Genomic DNA, 18,361 nt, shown 5'->3' with positions numbered 1-18,361 from the left:
CCCGAGGATGCTCCGCGGGAATCTGTGGCGGCGGGGAAGGGCGCAGCCTTAGGGACCTCGGGCGCCGGGCGCGCTCCGGCCGGGCCTCCGCGCCGCACTGCGCACGCGCGGCGTCGCCGCGCTCCGCCCCCCGAGTAGGGACCTACAGCGGGCGCGGCGGAGGCGGCGGCAACGGCGGCCTGGCGCTGGCGGTGTAGATACCCTCCCACTCTCCGCGGGACCCAAACCAGCCGGCCCGGTGAGTGACTGAGCCGGTGGAGGCGCGAGGGTGCCGGGTCCCGTATGCGTGGAGCGGGCCCAAGGGTGCGGAGAGAGGCCGGGGGGCCGCGCGGATTGCAGGGTCCGGACGAGGCCGTGCCGGGCGCGGGCTGCCGGGGCCGGGAGGTGCGGGGGCTTGGCCCCCGCGTGCCCGGGGCCGCCCAGCCGGGGGTCTATGGCCGGAGGCCCCGGGGCAGACGCGAGGCGGCCGGGGGCTCGGGTTGGGCGCGGAGGAGGAGGAGGAGGAGGGGGCGGCGGCCTGGACGGGAAAGGGGGGAGGGGTCCCCCGCCGGGCCGGACCGGGTGTGGGAGGAGGAGCGCGGGGTTTGGATTGGGGGGAAGGGGGCGCGGAGCCAGGGATCGCGGACCTCCGGGGGTGGCGGTGGATCTGCGCGCCCGGCGCCCCCGCGCTCGCCCGCCTTTGTGCCGCTGCGACCCCGCACGCTCGCCCCCGAAAGCGCCGGGTCGCGACCCTCGACTGCCGCGGCGGCAGCGTCCAGGCTTGCGGGACGCCGGGCCCGGCCTCCTCCGTCCGCCCCCCAGCGTTTTAAACGTTGCATCTCTCCTGGGAGAGCTCCTACCGGTCGGCTCCGAGCAGGAAGTGTCGTCAGGAGGGCCATTTTTAAAGCCTCCTGCGGGCCTCGGAGGTCCGCCTTGACGTGGTTCGGTCTCCGTGGCCAGAAGGACGCCCCCGCGCGCGCCGCTCCCCCCCCCACCGGAAGGGGGCGCGGTGTTACCCCTCTGCGCCCCCAGCGCCTGCTCTTCCCCGTAGCCGCGCTGCGCGATGTGGACTCGCCCTGAATAACGCGAACCGTCGGTGTGCGCGTGCAAACAATAAACTGGAAAACCCGACTTGGCATTGTTTTTCCTTGGGAGTTTGGGCGCACGTGCCCAGGGAAGGGCTTGTCCATGGAGGGCCTTTGTGCTGGAGAGGGGCGTAAGGGGACGGTAGATGACGGTTGGTCTCCTTCTATAAATGCTGATGTCACTCTTTGGGGGACCTCACCCCAATCCCAGCTACTTTTGTATCTTACTGCCTTTGGGGGGTCTTTAGGCAGTTTAAAGCCAGAGACCGTGCAGGGTGCAAAAGAACGAAAATGCCCGAATCGAAAAGGGAGAAAAGCCAAAGGAGAGAATGAAAGAAAACACTTAAGTTCCTTTGTATATGTTGGTTATTCAGTGTATCCCGTGAAAATACCCTTGATTTTTAAAAACTGGGATAGTGAACACTTTATTAATCTAAGGTAGGAAAATGAAAAGTGAAATACTAAGCACTGTGTTCTGTTTAAAAACAAACATCTACACGGCTAAACTGTTGTGTTAGATCCCTGAAACATTACCTCTTAAGCTTAGAATTGAAGCCACCAAGAGTGAGACAAAACCTTGGTCTCCAGGAACAGGCAGCCCTTTCCTGTGGAAGAAGAGCAGAGAGGATAGGAATCTGTTTATCTCTGAATCAGGTATGCAAAGTTCATTCCAATCCCTGATGCATTCTCAGCTGGGGATACTGGCCCAGCAAATGGTGGTTTAAAAACCAGTATCCCAATATAGTCTGTTTAGGTAGAATACAAATGTTTGACTTTTTAAATTGTATCAATGTTATCCCTAACCTAGGATGCATTTTTAAAAGCTTTTTATTTTTTAATCTTGGATCTAATATAGCCTTGAAAAATAATACTTTTGTACATATTTAGCTTTGTTGTGCTGCTAAACATTTTTTGCAAGGTGCTTCTTGGAAACAGACAAAGGAGGTCATTATTTATTGGGCCTCCTCCTTCATGTGTTATGCAAAACTAATGCAGATTTTTAAAAGTCCAGTTGCTGCTGCTGCTAAGTCGCTTCAGTTGTGTCTGACTCTGTGCGACCCCATAGACAGCGGCCCACCAGGCTACCCTGTCCCTGGGATTCTCCAGGCAAGAACACTGGAGTGGGTTGCCATTTCCTTCTCCAGTGCATGAAAGGGAAAAGTGAAAATGAAGTTGCTCAGTCCTGTCCGACTCTTCTCGACCCCATGGTCTGCAGCCTACCAGGCTCCTCTGTCCATGGGATTTTCCAGGCAAGAGTACTGGAGTGGGGTGCCATTGCCTTCTCCAAAAAGTCCAGTAATAGCGATTAAAATAGATATAGGTCTACTGATCTATTCACTTGAAAGTAAGGGGATCTGGGCCAATTTATGAGAAAGAAGAACACAGAACGTTGTTATTGTCGCCAGGAAGGCTGACATTTTTTTCATTCATCGACTTCATTCAGCCAATACACATGAGTGCCCTGTGTGACCAATCCTCTGGTAAACAGGGTCCCCACCAGTGAAGCTTTCTCAGTTTCAATTGTTCCCAAGCAGCCTGACACAGACGGCATTTTCTTTGTTCACGTATTCAGACTCAGGCAACTGCAGTCTCTAGAATGCATCCTGGGGATGAAGTGGCTGGAGACCATCCGATCCATACATTCTCATCCTAGGGTAGGGAATGGGGAGGCATCAGAATGACCTGGGAAGAATTGGGAGCCTTGTGCCCGAGCCCACCCCCGGAGAAGTGCAATCTGAGTCATTCTTCCACCTGAGTCCTGGGAAGCCTTTTTCCCTTTTATTTTGAGCTCCCTTGCTGGAGAAGTGCTTTGGGGGCTCTTCCCCCTTTTTCTCTACAAGTAAGAAGGACATGGAGAAACCAAGGCTACAATGACCCAGGACTTAAACCCCAGTGTCTGGCTTCTGTTGCAGGACCTTTGTATGGTGCCTCACTGCCTCCCAGGGTTCTGAGCATAGAGGCCTGTGTCAGAGCCTGAGGTTGAGACCAGAGGGGACTTGGTGCCTGATAAGAGAGGGAAGAGCCCATGGGACTTGCTATGCTTTTGACTCACTCAGCTGCTCGATGGCTCCAGGCAGGAAATAAGAATGGTGCCCAACTGTGACTGCTGTTCCCAGCCTCCCTCAGCAGGGTAGCAGAAAGAATTTAGGGTAGACGCCAACTGACCAACTCCGTGACTTGGGAAAAGCCAATTTCTCCGGAACTTACAAGAAGCAGGTAACTGGAAGGAGCACTTTGAGGAGTAACGGAGGTAATATATGAATCTGCCTCCATATCCCATCCCCCGCTTCCACCTGACTTTGGCTGCAGTGCCCAGCCTTCGTAACACAGCCGGCCACTGAGAGCATCTGCATCAGATCACTAGTGTGGCATTTACCAGCTCCCTGAAAGCACCTGTTTACTTCACTGCATCCCTCATCCACACTTTCTTAAGAAAGACAGCAGGCTGGGCAGGGGTCCAGTAAGCAGCCCTGACTCAGGCCCGTTGTGCTCACGCTGTGCCAGGCAGGTTTCAGTTTCCGAGAGTCTGCAAAGGGGTTACTGTCATTATACACTCCACAGAGAGCATCAGTGATGATGTTTCCAAAGTCAAAAGTCTGATAAGCAAGGGTCTACCAGAGTCTACCTGCCTGCTAGTGTCGTTACAGTTAAGGCAGTGGCCTGTGCCTCACCTCCAGGCGCCCAGGGATGAATTGGTGTGTGAAAGGCACGGGAGTGTTGATACAACACTTGCTCCGCTGCACCTGTAATGTCCAGTGAGGGTTCTCAGCCTTGACTGCATGTTTTTAAAACACATGGCAAGCTTTTAAAACACTCTGAGCCTTCCCCCCCACACACGGAGGGGGGCCCAGGCATCATTGTTTTTAAAGCACCCCAGGTCAATTTACTATGTAGAAGAGTGACCAAACATCACAGAGACCCCGTTAAAGAAGTGTAGCATCCCAGACATACTCTGACAGCTTGACTGCCCTGATGCAGCCAAGATTAAGAATCAGCGGGAGGCAATTTTTCTTTGTTTAATTATACTTTTTATTTAACTCTTACTTCATTTCTTCTACAAAACTTTGACTTTAAGGCAAAAAAATGGAGGGAAGTACAAAGATGTATTTGTCCTTCATTTTTATCACCTTTAGAGACCTGAAGTCACTAGGAGCGTTTAGTAAGTAGGACTGCCTAGTGTGTGAAAGTGGAAGTCACTCGGTCCTGTCCGACTCTTTGCGACCCCATGGACAACACAGTCCATGGAATTCTCCAGGCCAGAATACCGGAGTGGGTAGCCTTTCCCTTCTCCAGGGGATCTTCCCAACCCAGGGATTGAGCCCAGGTCTCCTGCACTGCAGATTCTTTACCAGCTGAGCCACAAGGGAAGCCACCTTTCTTAAAATGCTAACAAAAGCATAGTTGCCTCTTAAGTTGTTTTTTTTCCCACGTGTAGAACCCTGAGTTTTGACACTAGTCATATTCTTTGTTTAGAAATGTTATCTCTCAAACTGTTGCTCACAAATAATAACTTCTTTTGTTCTCTGCTGCTGTCTCAGTTCACGTGCTCTGCAGTGTGTAGTCTGTCCCTAGGGAACTCCCTTTGTGGACTGGTGAGTGGGGGAGAAGAGCCTTGCCTCCAGCCAGAGACCTTTATCGCATTAGGCTTATTTGTTAAACTAAGAATCTGCTCCTCTGATGGCTGGAATCTTCTACACTTGAAGGAATCTTTCTTAACCAGAAACACATTGGCTTATTTCTTGACAAAACCTGTAGTTTCCCAAACATAAGGCTACCTGCTAGCTGTATACACCATTTCCTCACGTCAGTCATGTCAGTTAGGGTGGTACTCCCATTTTACAAGTGAGGAAACTCAGGCCAAGAGAGGTTAATGAGTCCAGAATGACAGAGCTCCAAGTCAAAACCTAGGTTTTGAACCTTGCTCCTGGTAACCCACGGAAATTGCCCTTTCCACTCTAGTGCCCTTTCTTTTCACCTGGAAAGCTGAGGAGTTGGAACACAGGCTCTCTTGCCCAACCTTTTTGCCTCATTCTGTGTGCCCCAAGTGATACACTTGGATTCAGAAGGAAATCTAAGATCCCAGAGGTGTACATTTGTCAGCAACATTTAGAAGCTTTTTTTGCCATCAAGATGGCTATCAGTTCAGTAATTTGAAGTGAAAGTAGATGAGCAAAAAGAAAATACTTCATTAATGTTTTCCATTGTGTAGATCTATTTACCATTCAGTTCAATTCTGATGCTCTGTCTGAAAAACTTCTTGGTGAGTGAGGCGATTGTTTCTCCTTGAATGCTGACTTACTGGGGAGGTGTTGGCAGTTTACACACCTAATGTTGGACTGTTACCTGATCAGGTATCACTCATTTACATGCTAATGGTCACTTAGGGGTAGACTGTTTTAAATTTTTGGTTATTGAGACACGTTAGAGTAGCCTGTGCTCTCTATGGCTCAATAGACAAAATGAAAGGATTCCTGTCTTGGAAGAACTTTCTCATTTGCTTCTCTGTCCAAGAAAGGATGCAGTCAGCCAGCTAAAATTTACAGAGTTTGGTGGGTATCTCATGAACATAAGATATATGTGATAATCCATGTAGCATACATACGATTTAATTGCCTAGCGTGTTTTTTTTTTTTTAATTTTGCACATTAACATCGAGTGTGGGAACACATTCATTTGCTATAGGGATAATGCACAATTCAGCTGAGCTTGAAGAGGAAAAAGTCAATCAGTACACTGGATTATATGGAAACCTAAATTGTAGTGAGCACTCTTGCAGATAAAGCATCTTTTTCTTGGCAGCTATAAGCACCTTTTGGCCTGTTTGCCACTAAGGCAAGGTGGATGGCTTGACCCCAGAGGTGAATTCTCTTTTAGACAGTACAGCTTGGCAACTATAATTAAAATTATAAAATGAGATTCACTGTGTACTCCAGAAAAAGCCAGGTAGCAAAGAAGCACATGTTTTGGCCCCTTAGACTATTTATGTGATAGGCATCATTTCTTCTTCTATTTTCTTCATTAAAACAGGGAAAATCATATTTTTAGCAGTTGTGTGTGAGTGACTTGGAACCTGAGTGCTTATGGTCACACTGTCACATTCAGTCCTCGTGAGATACAGTAGTAGTTGTTCAGCCGCTCAGTCATGTCCGACTCTTGGCGGCCCCATGGACTGTGCGGCACAGCAGGCTTCCCATGTCCTCCACTGTCTCCCAGAGTTGCTCAAACTCCTGTCCATTGAGTAGGTGATGCCATCCAACCATCTCATCCTTGGTCGACCCCTTCTCCCGCCTTCAATCTCTCCCAGCATCAGGGCCTTTTCTAATGAGTTGGCTCTTGACGCCATGTGGCCAAAGTATTGGAGTTTCAGCTTCAGCATCAGTCCTTCCAATGAATATTTTAGTAGGTACTGCTACGGTCCATTTTACAGTTGCACAGTTGGACAGTTCGCTTCAGGTCAGGCCTGGAAAGCGATGGGATAGGCTTGGAAACCCTATGATCTGATTCCAGAATCTGCTGCCTTAAACCTTGTTTTCCTGCTTTTTGTTCTTCTATTGACACTTTACATGTCCAGTATTTAGGAGTCAGATGCTTCCTTTTTAATAAAAACTTACATACCCTTCATGATTTTTATACCCTCAATGTCACTGGACTGGTTTCTAACAAACTTAACATTTTTTCTCCATCTGGCCCCCCAAATAAATTTTTAAGTCACCAGGTCAAGTGAGCTCCAAGTCAGAAGGCAAACCTGGCAGTGCTGGGTGCTGCTGCTGGGCTTTTTCCCAGGAAAAGGCAAGACTCGTTCTAGTGGAAGCACACTTGTCACATGTTGTGTGCCACCTCTTTGTTCATGGAAGTCAGCTTTCACTGATGCTGGAGGTAATCGTGCATTACAAAGCACACTTTTCGCCATTTAAAAACGCGGAACTGAATATTAACTTTTACTTATCATGTCCAAAGTTAATAGTACTAAGTATCTTCTGTGTTTTTGAGAGCCTTCCTAAATAAACTTTAAAAAAGTATGTCTCTAGTCCTAGGAGATCCAATGCAGAGAGATGTTGTAAAGGGTACCGTGAGTTTGGAAGGTAGGTGATCCCTGAGACTGATGTTACTCATAATTGGTTAGTGGCCTCTCAGCATCTGGCCTACACATGACCCTTACATCTGCAGTGTTTTGTGTAATCCTTGGTCGTCAGTTCACTGGGCAGTAATCTGCCAAAGGGCCCAGGTTCACAGGTGGCTGTACCTGAGTGTGAACCAGGTAGAGAAAGGGGCATGGAGGGAGCAAGGTCCTGGGAACCTGTTACTCGGGTGTGCTTGGCACAGCCTCAGGACTGTCCAAGTGTAAATGCCAACGCCAGAGCCATCTCGTTCTTCCACTGCATCCATTTACCTCTGTCTCGGGATGCTACATTGAGATCTTTTTCACCGTGACTAGCTGCACATGTTATGATGGTCAAAGAGAATTTTGTTTTGAAGAAGCTGGACATCTTTTGTCACCTGAATGGAGGGAAGTACCAAAGTAGAAACTGCGTAGCTTTGAGACTGGCCTAGAAGCCAAGAAGGTACTTTGAAGCAGGTGACATCATTGGGTCATGGCCTAGCACCTTGACTCCCCCATTAAACTGTATTTTCTAATCACAGCTCATGGTTCGTATTGGCACTCGCTTCTGTGGATTCCTTATTCAAAATAGCTCCTGGCATGGCCTTGCAGAAGCACCTCCAGGAGGCCCCTGCACTGCCGAGGCACTGAGTAGCTGTGGTTAGTTCTCTAGACTTTCTGCCAGTAAGGTGTTCCCCACTTTTTGCTAAGGTCTTTATCACCCAGTCCAAGTCTCCAGTCCAGGAGGAATGACACTTCCACCTTTCAAAAAGATTTGGGGAGGAAATGGCAAAACTGCTTTTTTTGTTTTTTAAAGAATTGGTAAGCAAATTGTACCAGGCAAGCAAGTTACTTCCCCTCCGCCTTTTCCCTCCCTCCCTCTCTTTCCTTTCTTATCTCTCCTCTTCCTTTTCCTGCTCTCCTTCCTCTGTCTCTTTCTTGCTCACTCAAGATTATGAGGCTGGTATGCACATCTTGTAAACAGAATTGAGATGGGACAAGAGAGGGAAGGGGCAGATAAATGAATGGTCTATCAGGGATTCAGTGATTTGTAGCTCCAAAGTCAGGATTTAAGAAAGTTACAGGGATGCTGGTTTCAGTTTTATTGAAGGGTAAATTGTGGACAGTGAAACTGCCCAAAAAGGGAAGCAGTTTGGGCAGTTATTAGAGCATCAACTGCATGAACAGCTGGCGAAGTTGGGTTAAAAGATTGAAGTGTTGCTGCAAGTCTCAGCCAGTGATTTCTAATAGTGCCTTTTCATCAGAATTACATGAGTGACCATGGGCACCTCTTCCTCATCTCTCTCCCACTGAAGTTTAGATTCGTGAACTTTGGGGTGAAGCCCAGGAGGATCTGTGTTCACTGTGATTCTGTGGCTACTCCAGATTCAGGAACCACTGGATCAGATCCCCTTTTCAGCCTCTGCACTCCTCGGACCAGTGGTTTTCGTAGGCTCTGCCTGCAGCTGTTGCTTCCTCTGTTTTAGCAGGATGGAAATGCCAACTGAACATGTGGCTGATGGTAGCATTCTTAGATGATCAAACATGTATGACTTCAGCCTTTCAGACTTACTTTTGTGGCCCTTGGCTTGTGAGCAGGGTGTCAGAAGGAAAAGGTGAATTCCCATTCTTGTTTCTGCCCATCTGAACAGACACTGAGGCCTTGTGTGACTCTTGACACTTGGGGAAGCGCTTGAAAAGTACATACGCATTGTCTTGTATTCTTTAACGCTTTAGTTCTCATGCAGCTCTGTGGAGGAAGCTGGGTAAGTGTCTGTAATTCTGATTGCCAGATTAAAAAAAAAAAAATGAAGCAATAAAGGTTGAAAGTGTTTTGTTTTTTTTTTTTTAAGGTAATGAAAGGAAGGCTTTCCACAGATCCCAAACTAAAATGGTTTTTGCTTCACTGCTAGTTCTGTGTATGCTGAAAAAAGAATGTGTTGAAAGATAACTATTTTTATGTGAGAATCACTGCATTGCCCGTGTTGTGGTACTGGCTCCAGACGACAAGAGTGCAGTCCCGGCAGCCTCCATCTCCCCATCTCCCTGCTGCCTTCATTTCGCCCTCCCGGCCCCGCGTCCCTGCAGCAACTGGAGGCAGTGGCTGGAATAAAGGTCAGGCCATGTAGTATCTCGGCTCCAGCCTCTCTGCACGTCTCCCTCATGTGCGGGAGAAGCCACGTCCTCACAATACTGCACTGTCGGTCTTCCCTGGACCCGTCTCCCCTTCCCCTGACCAGATCTGCTGACCCCCACCCAGCACCCCCTTTCGTGTTCACTGACCCCCAGCCTCCTTGCTATCGCTCAGGTGCTCCAGGCCCACTTCCTATAGACCTTCGCCCTCCCTCTGCCTGAAGTGCCCTCTGCCCAGGCTGCCCAAGGTCTCTGCTCCAATGTCAGCTTATCCTCAGGCCTCTCCTGACTGTCCACACCTCCACATCCCAGCCCTCAACCTCATCCGATACTTATGCCCTGTCCTCTTTGCCTAGTTTTATGGTTTGTTTTCCCCAATCACTGGCCACCTTCTGCCAGATAAAGGTACACTTGTTGTCTCCTCTCTCTGCACTCTCATGAGGGGAGGGATGAATTTATTTCTCATCACTGCCCTGTAGGAGCTGGAGCAGTGCCTGGCACCTGATAGATGCTCAGTAAGATGTGAAGTGGGTATTTGTCTGCCTTCTGTTGTCAGGATGTTGTTGGCTTCCTAGCACTTGTGCAAGCAAATGGGGTGCACGAGAGAGAGCTGGGATTCATGCTCGTGATTCAGTGTACATAGAAACCAATGGACCCCAGAGCCAGTGTCCTGGCTCTACCACTTGTGCATGTTTAGAAGCTAAAGTGACAGATGGTATTAGGGAGGTTGATACAAAATTACACTTGTGAAATTGCTAGATGCTCTCAATGACACTTAAAAGTAACTCACTCAGCAAAGGCCATCCCAAGTGACTGCCACGATTATTACCCTGCTAAAGTGATGACTTTTAAAGGGTAGATGACTTTCGGTTGAGGCTTGTTATTTGCCAGTTCTTGTACTACGTACTATGTATACCAGGACTTCCCTGGTGGCTCAGCTGGTAAACAGTCCGCCTACAATGAAGGAGACCTGGGTTCCATCCCTGGGTTGGGAAGATGCCCTGGAGAAGGGAACGGCTACCCACTCAAGTATTCTGGCTTGGAGAATCCCATGGACTGTATAGGGTTGCAAAGAGTTGGATACAACTGAGCGACTTTGACTTCACTTCTTTGTACTGTGTTACTGTCAACATGTGCACCAAGATAATAGGTAAAGATTTAGCATAAAATTCCCAAGGTCACTGAAGTAGAGGGTAAGTCTGGAAACATGTTAGCTAAGCTAAACCCTAAGTTCATGCATTAATCATGCTTTATGATTTCTTTATTTTCCCCTTAGTGTTGCCTGGAATATCAGAGAATTGGAAGCAGTCACGTTTGAGGATCCTAACCTGCTTTATGAAGAAAGATAATTAAGTATGCTCCTAGGTACCCTGCCACAAAGCATATCAAGGATGCTTCCTGAGGATTTTATCATATGAAATCTTTCTGGATTTCAGCAGGCTTTTTAGAAATGCAAATGAAGAGATGAAGGACATTGGACAGCAACTCTATAGCACACCAGTGGGTGACGGACGCAATGCCTTGACCATGTCACCCAAACAGCCCAATGCTCATCGAGGGACTCGACCAGACAGACCGGACGCTCAGACTGTTTTGTATCAAGGCTCCGAGGCAGAGTCTGCTGCCATGACCATTGCTACGTGTGTAAAGTGCAAAAGTGTGCATGAAGTACCACTTCAGGATCTGAAAAAGGGTACTGGACAAAGCCAGAAGGAGGACAAATATGTTTGCTTCAGATGCAACCTTGGCGCAGCCTCTCCCCATTTCCACTTTGTGAACAACAGTCGCAGTGCTACTCAAGTAGGAAATAAACCTGAAGCCATCTCAAGTTCTGTCAATCACAAGTTTAAGGTAAGGAACTTCAAGCCAGGCAAATACTATTGTGACAAATGTCGCTTTTCCACAAAGGACCCTCTGCAGTACAAAAAGCACACACTTCAGCACGAAGAGATTAAGTTTGTCTGTTCTCACTGTGGCTGCATTTCCTACACGAAAGGGGAGTTTCAGAGACACCTGGTGAAGCACACAGGCGTTTTCCCTTATCGGTGTGAGTACTGTGACTATGGTGCTATCAGAAATGACTACATCGTCAAACACAGGAGGAGAGTCCACGAGAAGACGGGGGCAAAACGGCCGCCCAAAGCCGTCGCCAGGCTGGAGCCAAAAAGGATCAGCGCCTCCAAGCAAAACCCAGAGCTTTCAAAAACTTCCAGTCCCAGGACTGCATTTCAAAATAAGTTGTCAGATCAGCTCTCAAGGTTCTCCCCCGACGCAAGTAAAGACAGGACGCACAGCATCACGTTGTTACCCGAATCCAAAGACTACCAGAAAGACGTAGTGTGCATCCCACACAAAGGGGCCCTGTCAGAGCCCACTGAGGTCATCAACCTGCTGGAGAACAAAAGTGTGGAGGTGGAGGTCTTGTCCCCCTCTAAAGAGCCCGTGCAGCCGGGGATGCCGTTAACAGTGGTGGCGCCAGCCGAACTCGTCGTCCCCGCCAACTGTCTAGCCCAGCTGATGGACGTGAAGGTTGTCAATGGAACGCAGCAGCTCGTGCTCAAACTGTTTCCCCTGGAAGAAACCAACAGCCTCGACGCCGGTGGAGGTGATGGAGGTAGTTCCGAACGTGGGTCTAAAGAGAGAGGTGCAAGCGAGCAGGAAAAAATGGCTTCCACAGAGTGCACGCAGCCCCTCGCGATCGAAGGGACTGTCGGAAAACTTGCAGGCATCGGTAGTCTACAGTCGTCAGTTCAGAAGCCGCTTAAAAATGTCAAGTGGGTGAGGTCTTACGATTTTTTCATGCCAAATTCTGGCAGGCACAGCAGCGGAGAATCCCTGCTCAACCCAGGGAGAGTTGAGAGTTTGCAGAAAAAAGGTTACACGTATCCCCATAGAGCTGCTCTGCCTTCCATTGCCTTCAAAGGCCATTCTCCATTATCTCTAGTGAAAAACGGTGTCTTACGTAGTCTTGGAGCTTCATCAAACTCTTTTCCATATAAAGCTGCCCTTTCTTTTGCTGAAGACAGGAGAAACTTACCCAGTGACCCTCAGCAGTTATTTCCTGTCTCTGCACCGCCTGCAACAATTTCCTTCTCTGGAGAAAAGGACTCACTGCCCCTATGTCAGAATGACTTAGGCTCTAGGAATGAGATCAGCCTTCCTGCAAAAACGGTCACCCCTCCCAGGAAGCTGCAAGACAACCAGACACAGGAGTACAAGGCAGTTTCAAACGCAGGCCAGGTTTCCTCTCAACACAGAAGTGAGTATTTACACATCAACATAATGGGAGAAGACAGAGTCAGAGCCCAACAGTCCGGGGATAAACCTCTGGAATTAAAGAATCCCGACCAGACTAATGACCCCTTCGATGGCCCGGTCATCTCCTCTGTCTTTTCTCTGAGCTCTGGATCTGAAAACGTCCCTGAGGGTGTCAAGTGGAATAGTTCAACGTCCAAAATAAAGTCAATTGAACTCTTGCGCAGAAAGATAGCCCAGTTAATCGAATCCTGTGGGAAGCCTTCATCTCTGGCTGCAAACAGCACCCATCGACATTCTGCAGGGAAGGCGTCTAAGGTCACTTCAAAATCCACGCCTGAAGGCATCCAGGAAATTAACGTGTCCTTCACCAGCGCTGGCTATTCCACGGGCACACTCCCCAGACCTCAGGATGCTGGTGGCATTAGTGAACAGCTCGCACACCAGCAGGCGTATCCACAGCTTGTCAAAGGCAGCAGTGGGAAAACCGAAAGCAGAGTGACCAAGAAGCCACACGTGGCTACTCCAGTGTTGATCCCCAAGGGGGCCGTGTTGAGGGTTCTTAATTCCTCTGAGGATTCCCAAATCATAGAGGCAACCTGCGAAGCACCTGTCAACATCACATGCACTGAGACGCAGTTAATAAAGCCCATTCCGCTCTGCCCAATGAAACGGACAGACCCGGATGTACAGTTTCTGACGAGTGAAAGTGGGCCCATAGATATGTCCCCAAATCACGATCTGTCTTTTCGGCCTAAATCACGAAAAGAGAGTGCCCATTGTAGCACCATGCCCAAAAAACCTGGATCCATGCACGGCCCACAAGGAAGCAGTGAAATGATCAAGCAAGCAAAACTGTTTCCCAGAAGTCTTCCCATCAGTAAAAATAAACCCAGACAAATCAGCTCATCCAAGAAGAAAAGCAAAATCCAGACTGACCCCAGCCGCTGTTTCAGGGATCCTTCCATTTTTCAGGTTGCAAGACAGCTTCGACTTATCGCAGCTAAACCAGACCAGTTGATCAAATGTCCCCGTCGGAACCAGCCCGTTATCGTGTTAAACCATCCTGACGTTGACTCACCGGAGGTGTCCAATGTGATGAAGGTAATAAACAAGTACAAAGGCAACGTCCTCAAGGTGGTGTTGTCGGAGAGGACTAGGTGTCAGTTAGGCATGAGGCGGCACCATGTCCGACTGACCTACCAGAATGCGGAGGAAGCCAATCAGATCAAAAGGCAAATGATGCTGAAAATGAAATTGAAGAAGGTTCATAAAAACAACTACCAGGTGGTGGATTCCTTGCCTGATGACTCATCACAGTGTATATTTAAGTGCTGGTTTTGTGGGCGACTCTACGAGGACCAGGAAGAGTGGATGAGTCACGGCCAGCGGCATTTGATAGAAGCAACCAGAGACTGGGATGTTCTTTCTTCCAAGGGCAAATAAGTGAAAAACCGGTCTCAGAAGCATGGTGTTTTTGCTCCCTTTCAGTTGGTCCTGGTTTGGGTGGTTTGGTTTGTGTCCCCCCCGACTCAGTGAGGGAAATAGAGTATGCAGGGATGGGAGGGCGGGTCAGTCTTGAGATCCTCCTGGGAATGTGGAGAGCCACGTGTCTGAGCCCAAGCCGGGTGCCTGGACCTCAGAAGGGTCTGTGTACCTGAAGGAGTGTGCACAGATTCACATATATGCATTTGTTTGGAGAGAATTTTCAGTGGGATCTGAGATTTCTCTTCAGTCAGCAGCCTTTTTCTGAGTAGATAATACATCTTTTCTTATCCATTCAGAGGGGCAAGTTTAGAACGTTTAACATACGCTTTATATAACAAAATGCTACTGAAGAATTAAACCCAGACCCTGGTGTGCACATCCCTTTTTTGTGTGTGTGTGTGTTAACTCATCTCCTAAACTTTTGGTACATAATGGAGATACATTTGCTACTTCATTTTCTTAAATTTGGTTACAAGAAAGTGGCATTCTTTTCAATCCCTCACCCACTCTGCGGTGTTGCTGAGTGTTCACTGTAGCACAGAGAAATTGTGCTTTGGTTGACCCCTTTAAAGCATGATTCCAAAGGTTGGCCTGAGTTTGCAACAACAGCAGATGTTAGGGGAAGAATAAAAGATTTTCAAGCTTTTGCCTTCTTTTCAAGTACCTTGATTTATGATGGTGGGGGAAGGGAATGTGCCTTTTTGGAAGAAGAAAAAGAGAAAATACCTAAAGTTGTCTCCTGTTTGCCCTTACCATTCTCCTGAAAGTCGGTTGAGTAATACATGTCCACTGTGAGTGAACAGGCTCTTTTGAACTCAGATGAAGTTTGGGGGGACAAGTCGAGGTAGGATTGGGAAGCAGGTTGGGGCTTTAGTGAGACTGTGAGTTTTGGTTGGGTTCCCCACAAACCAGGGCTGGGTGCTGCACGCTCTGTCTTCCTCCACTACCAGTGGGTCAGACGCTGCCCCTCCCTCCCCCCATCCCACTCCACCCCCCCACCCCCACCAGGTCATATTCTGCCCTCCCTTGGTGGGTTTTCTGAACAGGCCCTCTTGTGGAATAAGACCGTGTCCCCACTCACCTGTCCACTCCTTAAGATTTTTCCCTCATGAAAACACTGTGAACAGGCAGGAATCCACAAACTGGAAACCTCCCCACTGTCTTTATTCAAGTTCCAGGAACACTGTACCCAGTTTTCATCAATGGTAATTTCTAACTGATCTCAGCTGCAATCAGGCCTTCCCTGTTGGTCACCCCACTTGGGAAGCAGCTCCGAGAACACTCTAGCTCCCCTCCACCAGCAGTAGGCAGGGCTGGTGCTGGTCTCCACAGCCCGCCCTCTGCACCACCATGGCTGCATGGGCAGGCGGATGGCTTGGGAAACACAGCTCCACCTGGGTTGTAGTCCTCACATGCCAGCCAGCCCCAAGCCAGCCATAACGCAGAGCACAAATGCAAGGCAGCCCCAGTGCACATGTTCTCCTTTTGTATTCCGTGGAGAGCCAGGGGCGATTATGTCTGAAAAGGGCATGAGCAGGCTTCTTGTTGGCTTGGCAGTTGAAGGCTTCCTGATCCTTTTCCATGTGGGGAAGTCTTAGGTTATGCTCTGATACAATTGATTGTAATACTTTGTAGTTGGTTCTCATTACGGATAAATTGACATGGCTTGTGTGCAGTTTAATACATAATCATTACGTTGGTTTATTGGTTAGTTTTTTATTGAAATTTGAAACTTGGGTTTTTTAATATGTGTATATACATGTGTACACATATATTTTTTACCATATGAAGACTGTGGTAGCTAATTTTCTGATTTCCTATTTTATAATGGAATTTATGTGGGCTGGAAAAATATAAAGCATTTTATATTCTAGAAATAATTTATTTTGGAAGTACATTTTTATAATGGTCTGATCTTGTTTTTAGAAAATGAAAGCACAGTGATGGGTCCAGTTTCCATGAACAGATGGGTGTATTGTTTCAGTACAGTATTTAGTCCTTGTGCATTTCTAGTTGGTGCTTTTTGGGAAATGGGTCATGTGTACCACTTCACTACATAAAGGAGAGCATTTTTAAGTTTTATCCACAGAAGACTTGTTATGCCCCAACCCCCTAGCATGAAAGAAGGCTTTTAAGAGTTGAGGGGAGAAGAAAACGCTGTAATTTTATTTTTTTCCTCCTTCTATACCTCACTGCTTGGTAGCATCTTTCCTGAAAGGCTAGACCTTGACCTTCCAGGAAAGATGACCTTGAATCAGGTCAGAGTGTTAAGTGTCAACATGAAGAATTCACACTTGGCAGCATCAACTGTTTTTCAAGTATTACCTAAAAGTCAGCTTATGTACTTGTACAGAGCAAAATTTTGTGAGTAGAATATGTAGCTAGGCTTCTTGAGATTTTTAGAATGACAGTACCTTTTAAGGAATTAAGAGGGCTTCCTGAAAGTCATAAAAAAATGAGAAAGCAAAACATGTCTTCCCTATATAAGAACCTTAGAAAATATTGTGTTAACATGTAGCTTAATGTCATGAAACGAACAAAATTGGAGAAGGTAGAGGCAGAGCTGTGTTGAGTATTTGTCAAGTTTCTTACCTTAATTTTGAAGGATCTCTACTCAGTATATGTTATTCATAGTTCTTACTACAAAAATCATTAACTTATTTTTTAAAGTAGATTTTCTTACTTTGGGGGATCAGGAATGAGACGACCTTCTTATATTTACGATGACAGTGAAAAACTTTTTTAACATACCCAGAGGCTATTTTTGGAGAAGGCAATGGCACCCCACTCCAGTACTCTTGCCTGGAAAATCCCATGGACGGAGGAGCCTGGTGGGCTGCAGTCCATGCTAAGGGTCGGACACGACTGAGCAACTTCACTTTCACTTTTCCCTTTCATGCTTTGGAGAAGGAAATGGCAACCCACTCCAGTGTTCTTGCCTGGAGAATCCCAGGGACGGGGGAGCCTGGTGAGCTGCCATCTACGGGGTCGCACAGAGTCGGACCCAACTGAAGTGACTTAGCAGCAGTAGCAGCAGAAGCTATTTTACTCAAATTTTTAATCCCCAGTCCAAAACACTTTGTGAGTCCCTCTTACGGGTCAAGAGCTGTTGGTCGAACTAAACTGAACACAATGTATTAACCCTCCAAAGTTCCATCCCTCCTTTTTTTTTTTTTAGGACATAATGATGTAAGCCACTCCAGAAAACGAAGATGTGATGCTGCTCAGCCTTTGGGATATTTTTTGAGTCTGTCAGTGTCCAATTGAGCAGAAAACAAAACATCACATAACACGTTGTAAGCATTATTATATGTCCTGCATTAACAGTCTGTGTGTCTGCTGCTCTGACTTTGAAACACGTTATGTATATAGATAGAGACGTTGGCGTAACTTTTGTTAAATAAAACAACTGTAAAATTGTCTCCGTCCTTTGATTTCACATGTTCTATGAGTTGGCTATTACACAGCTGTCCTGTGATACATTTCTAAACTACATAAAAGCATCAGTCTACACAGCACAGGTGCTTTGGATTCCATGAAAGTATTTTAAATTCGATGCGCTGCTGGTTAACCAAACATGACCTGAAATGAGGCCAGGTGACATTTTTGTTTGCTTTGACTTACCCTCACAAGAGATGCTGGGTTGAGCAACAGTAGCAATTTTCATAGCGTGGTCCTCATCAGAGAAGGTGTCTGGGACCTGCCCTCCATGTGAGGCCTCAGGAATGGGGCTCGGGTGGGAGTGTCCCCAAGTAGTCAGGGAGCCTGGGGGGGCCAGGTGTGTGGGTGACGCCCTCTAGCCAAATGTACGTGATTGTTTATATCTGGTTTCTCCACATTCTTGGAAACTATGAGGGTATTTGGTGAGGGGACTTCATTCCTGGTACCCAAGGAGTCGAAAAGAAGAGATTTAGACTTGAGTTGAATATTGGCAAACCCTGAGGAAAATACAGGAGGTAGGAGTTGCTGCGGAGAAGGCAATGGCACCCCACTCCAGAACTCTTGCCTGGAAAATCCCATGGACAGAGGAGCCTGGTAGGCTGCAGTCCATGGGGTCGCTACGAGTCAGACACGACTGAGCGACTTGACTTTCACTTTTCACGTTAATGCATTGGAAGAGGAAATGGCAACCCACTCCAGTGTTCTTGCCTGGAGAATCCCAGGGACTGGGAAGCCTGGTGGGCTGCCGTCTATGGGGTCGAACAGAGTCGGACATGACTGAAGCGACGCAGCAGCAGCAGGAGTTGCTGGAGTTCATCAGTTTCACTTATTACCTTGAGTTGAGGAAATAGATCCAACTGTGTAGATCTAATTAGTTACC

General features: G+C 47.7%; 2 protein-coding genes across 2 annotated transcripts in view; one reads left to right on the top strand and one right to left on the bottom strand.

Moving 5' to 3' along the window:
• LOC113894656 overlaps positions 1 to 7,552 on the bottom strand; it is a 29,043-nt gene extending 21,491 nt beyond the window's left edge. Inside the window, exons 1-4 of the mRNA XM_027545317.1 lie at positions 7,456 to 7,552; positions 7,225 to 7,308; positions 3,737 to 3,840; positions 840 to 1,248 (exon numbers count right to left, since the gene is read on the bottom strand). Of these exons, the coding sequence (XP_027401118.1) occupies positions 840 to 1,248; positions 3,737 to 3,840; positions 7,225 to 7,308; positions 7,456 to 7,552 (694 nt within the window). The remainder of the gene's footprint in view (positions 1 to 839; positions 1,249 to 3,736; positions 3,841 to 7,224; positions 7,309 to 7,455) is intronic.
• ZNF518B (zinc finger protein 518B) lies at positions 130 to 17,462 on the top strand. The gene is made up of 2 exons (XM_027545040.1): positions 130 to 238; positions 10,574 to 17,462. The coding sequence occupies exon 2, from the start codon at positions 10,762 to 10,764 to the stop codon at positions 13,996 to 13,998; it is 3,237 nt and encodes a 1,078-aa protein (XP_027400841.1). The 5' UTR covers positions 130 to 238; positions 10,574 to 10,761; the 3' UTR covers positions 13,999 to 17,462.
• Positions 17,463 to 18,361: the final 899 nt, after the last annotated feature.

The sequence above is a fragment of the Bos indicus x Bos taurus genome, chromosome 6 (assembly GCF_003369695.1).
Source record: "Bos indicus x Bos taurus breed Angus x Brahman F1 hybrid chromosome 6, Bos_hybrid_MaternalHap_v2.0, whole genome shotgun sequence".
In the NCBI taxonomy this organism is placed as follows: domain Eukaryota; kingdom Metazoa; phylum Chordata; class Mammalia; order Artiodactyla; family Bovidae; genus Bos; species Bos indicus x Bos taurus.
Note: the sequence above shows the minus strand (reverse complement) of the source record. Positions and strands in the feature narration are given on the sequence as shown.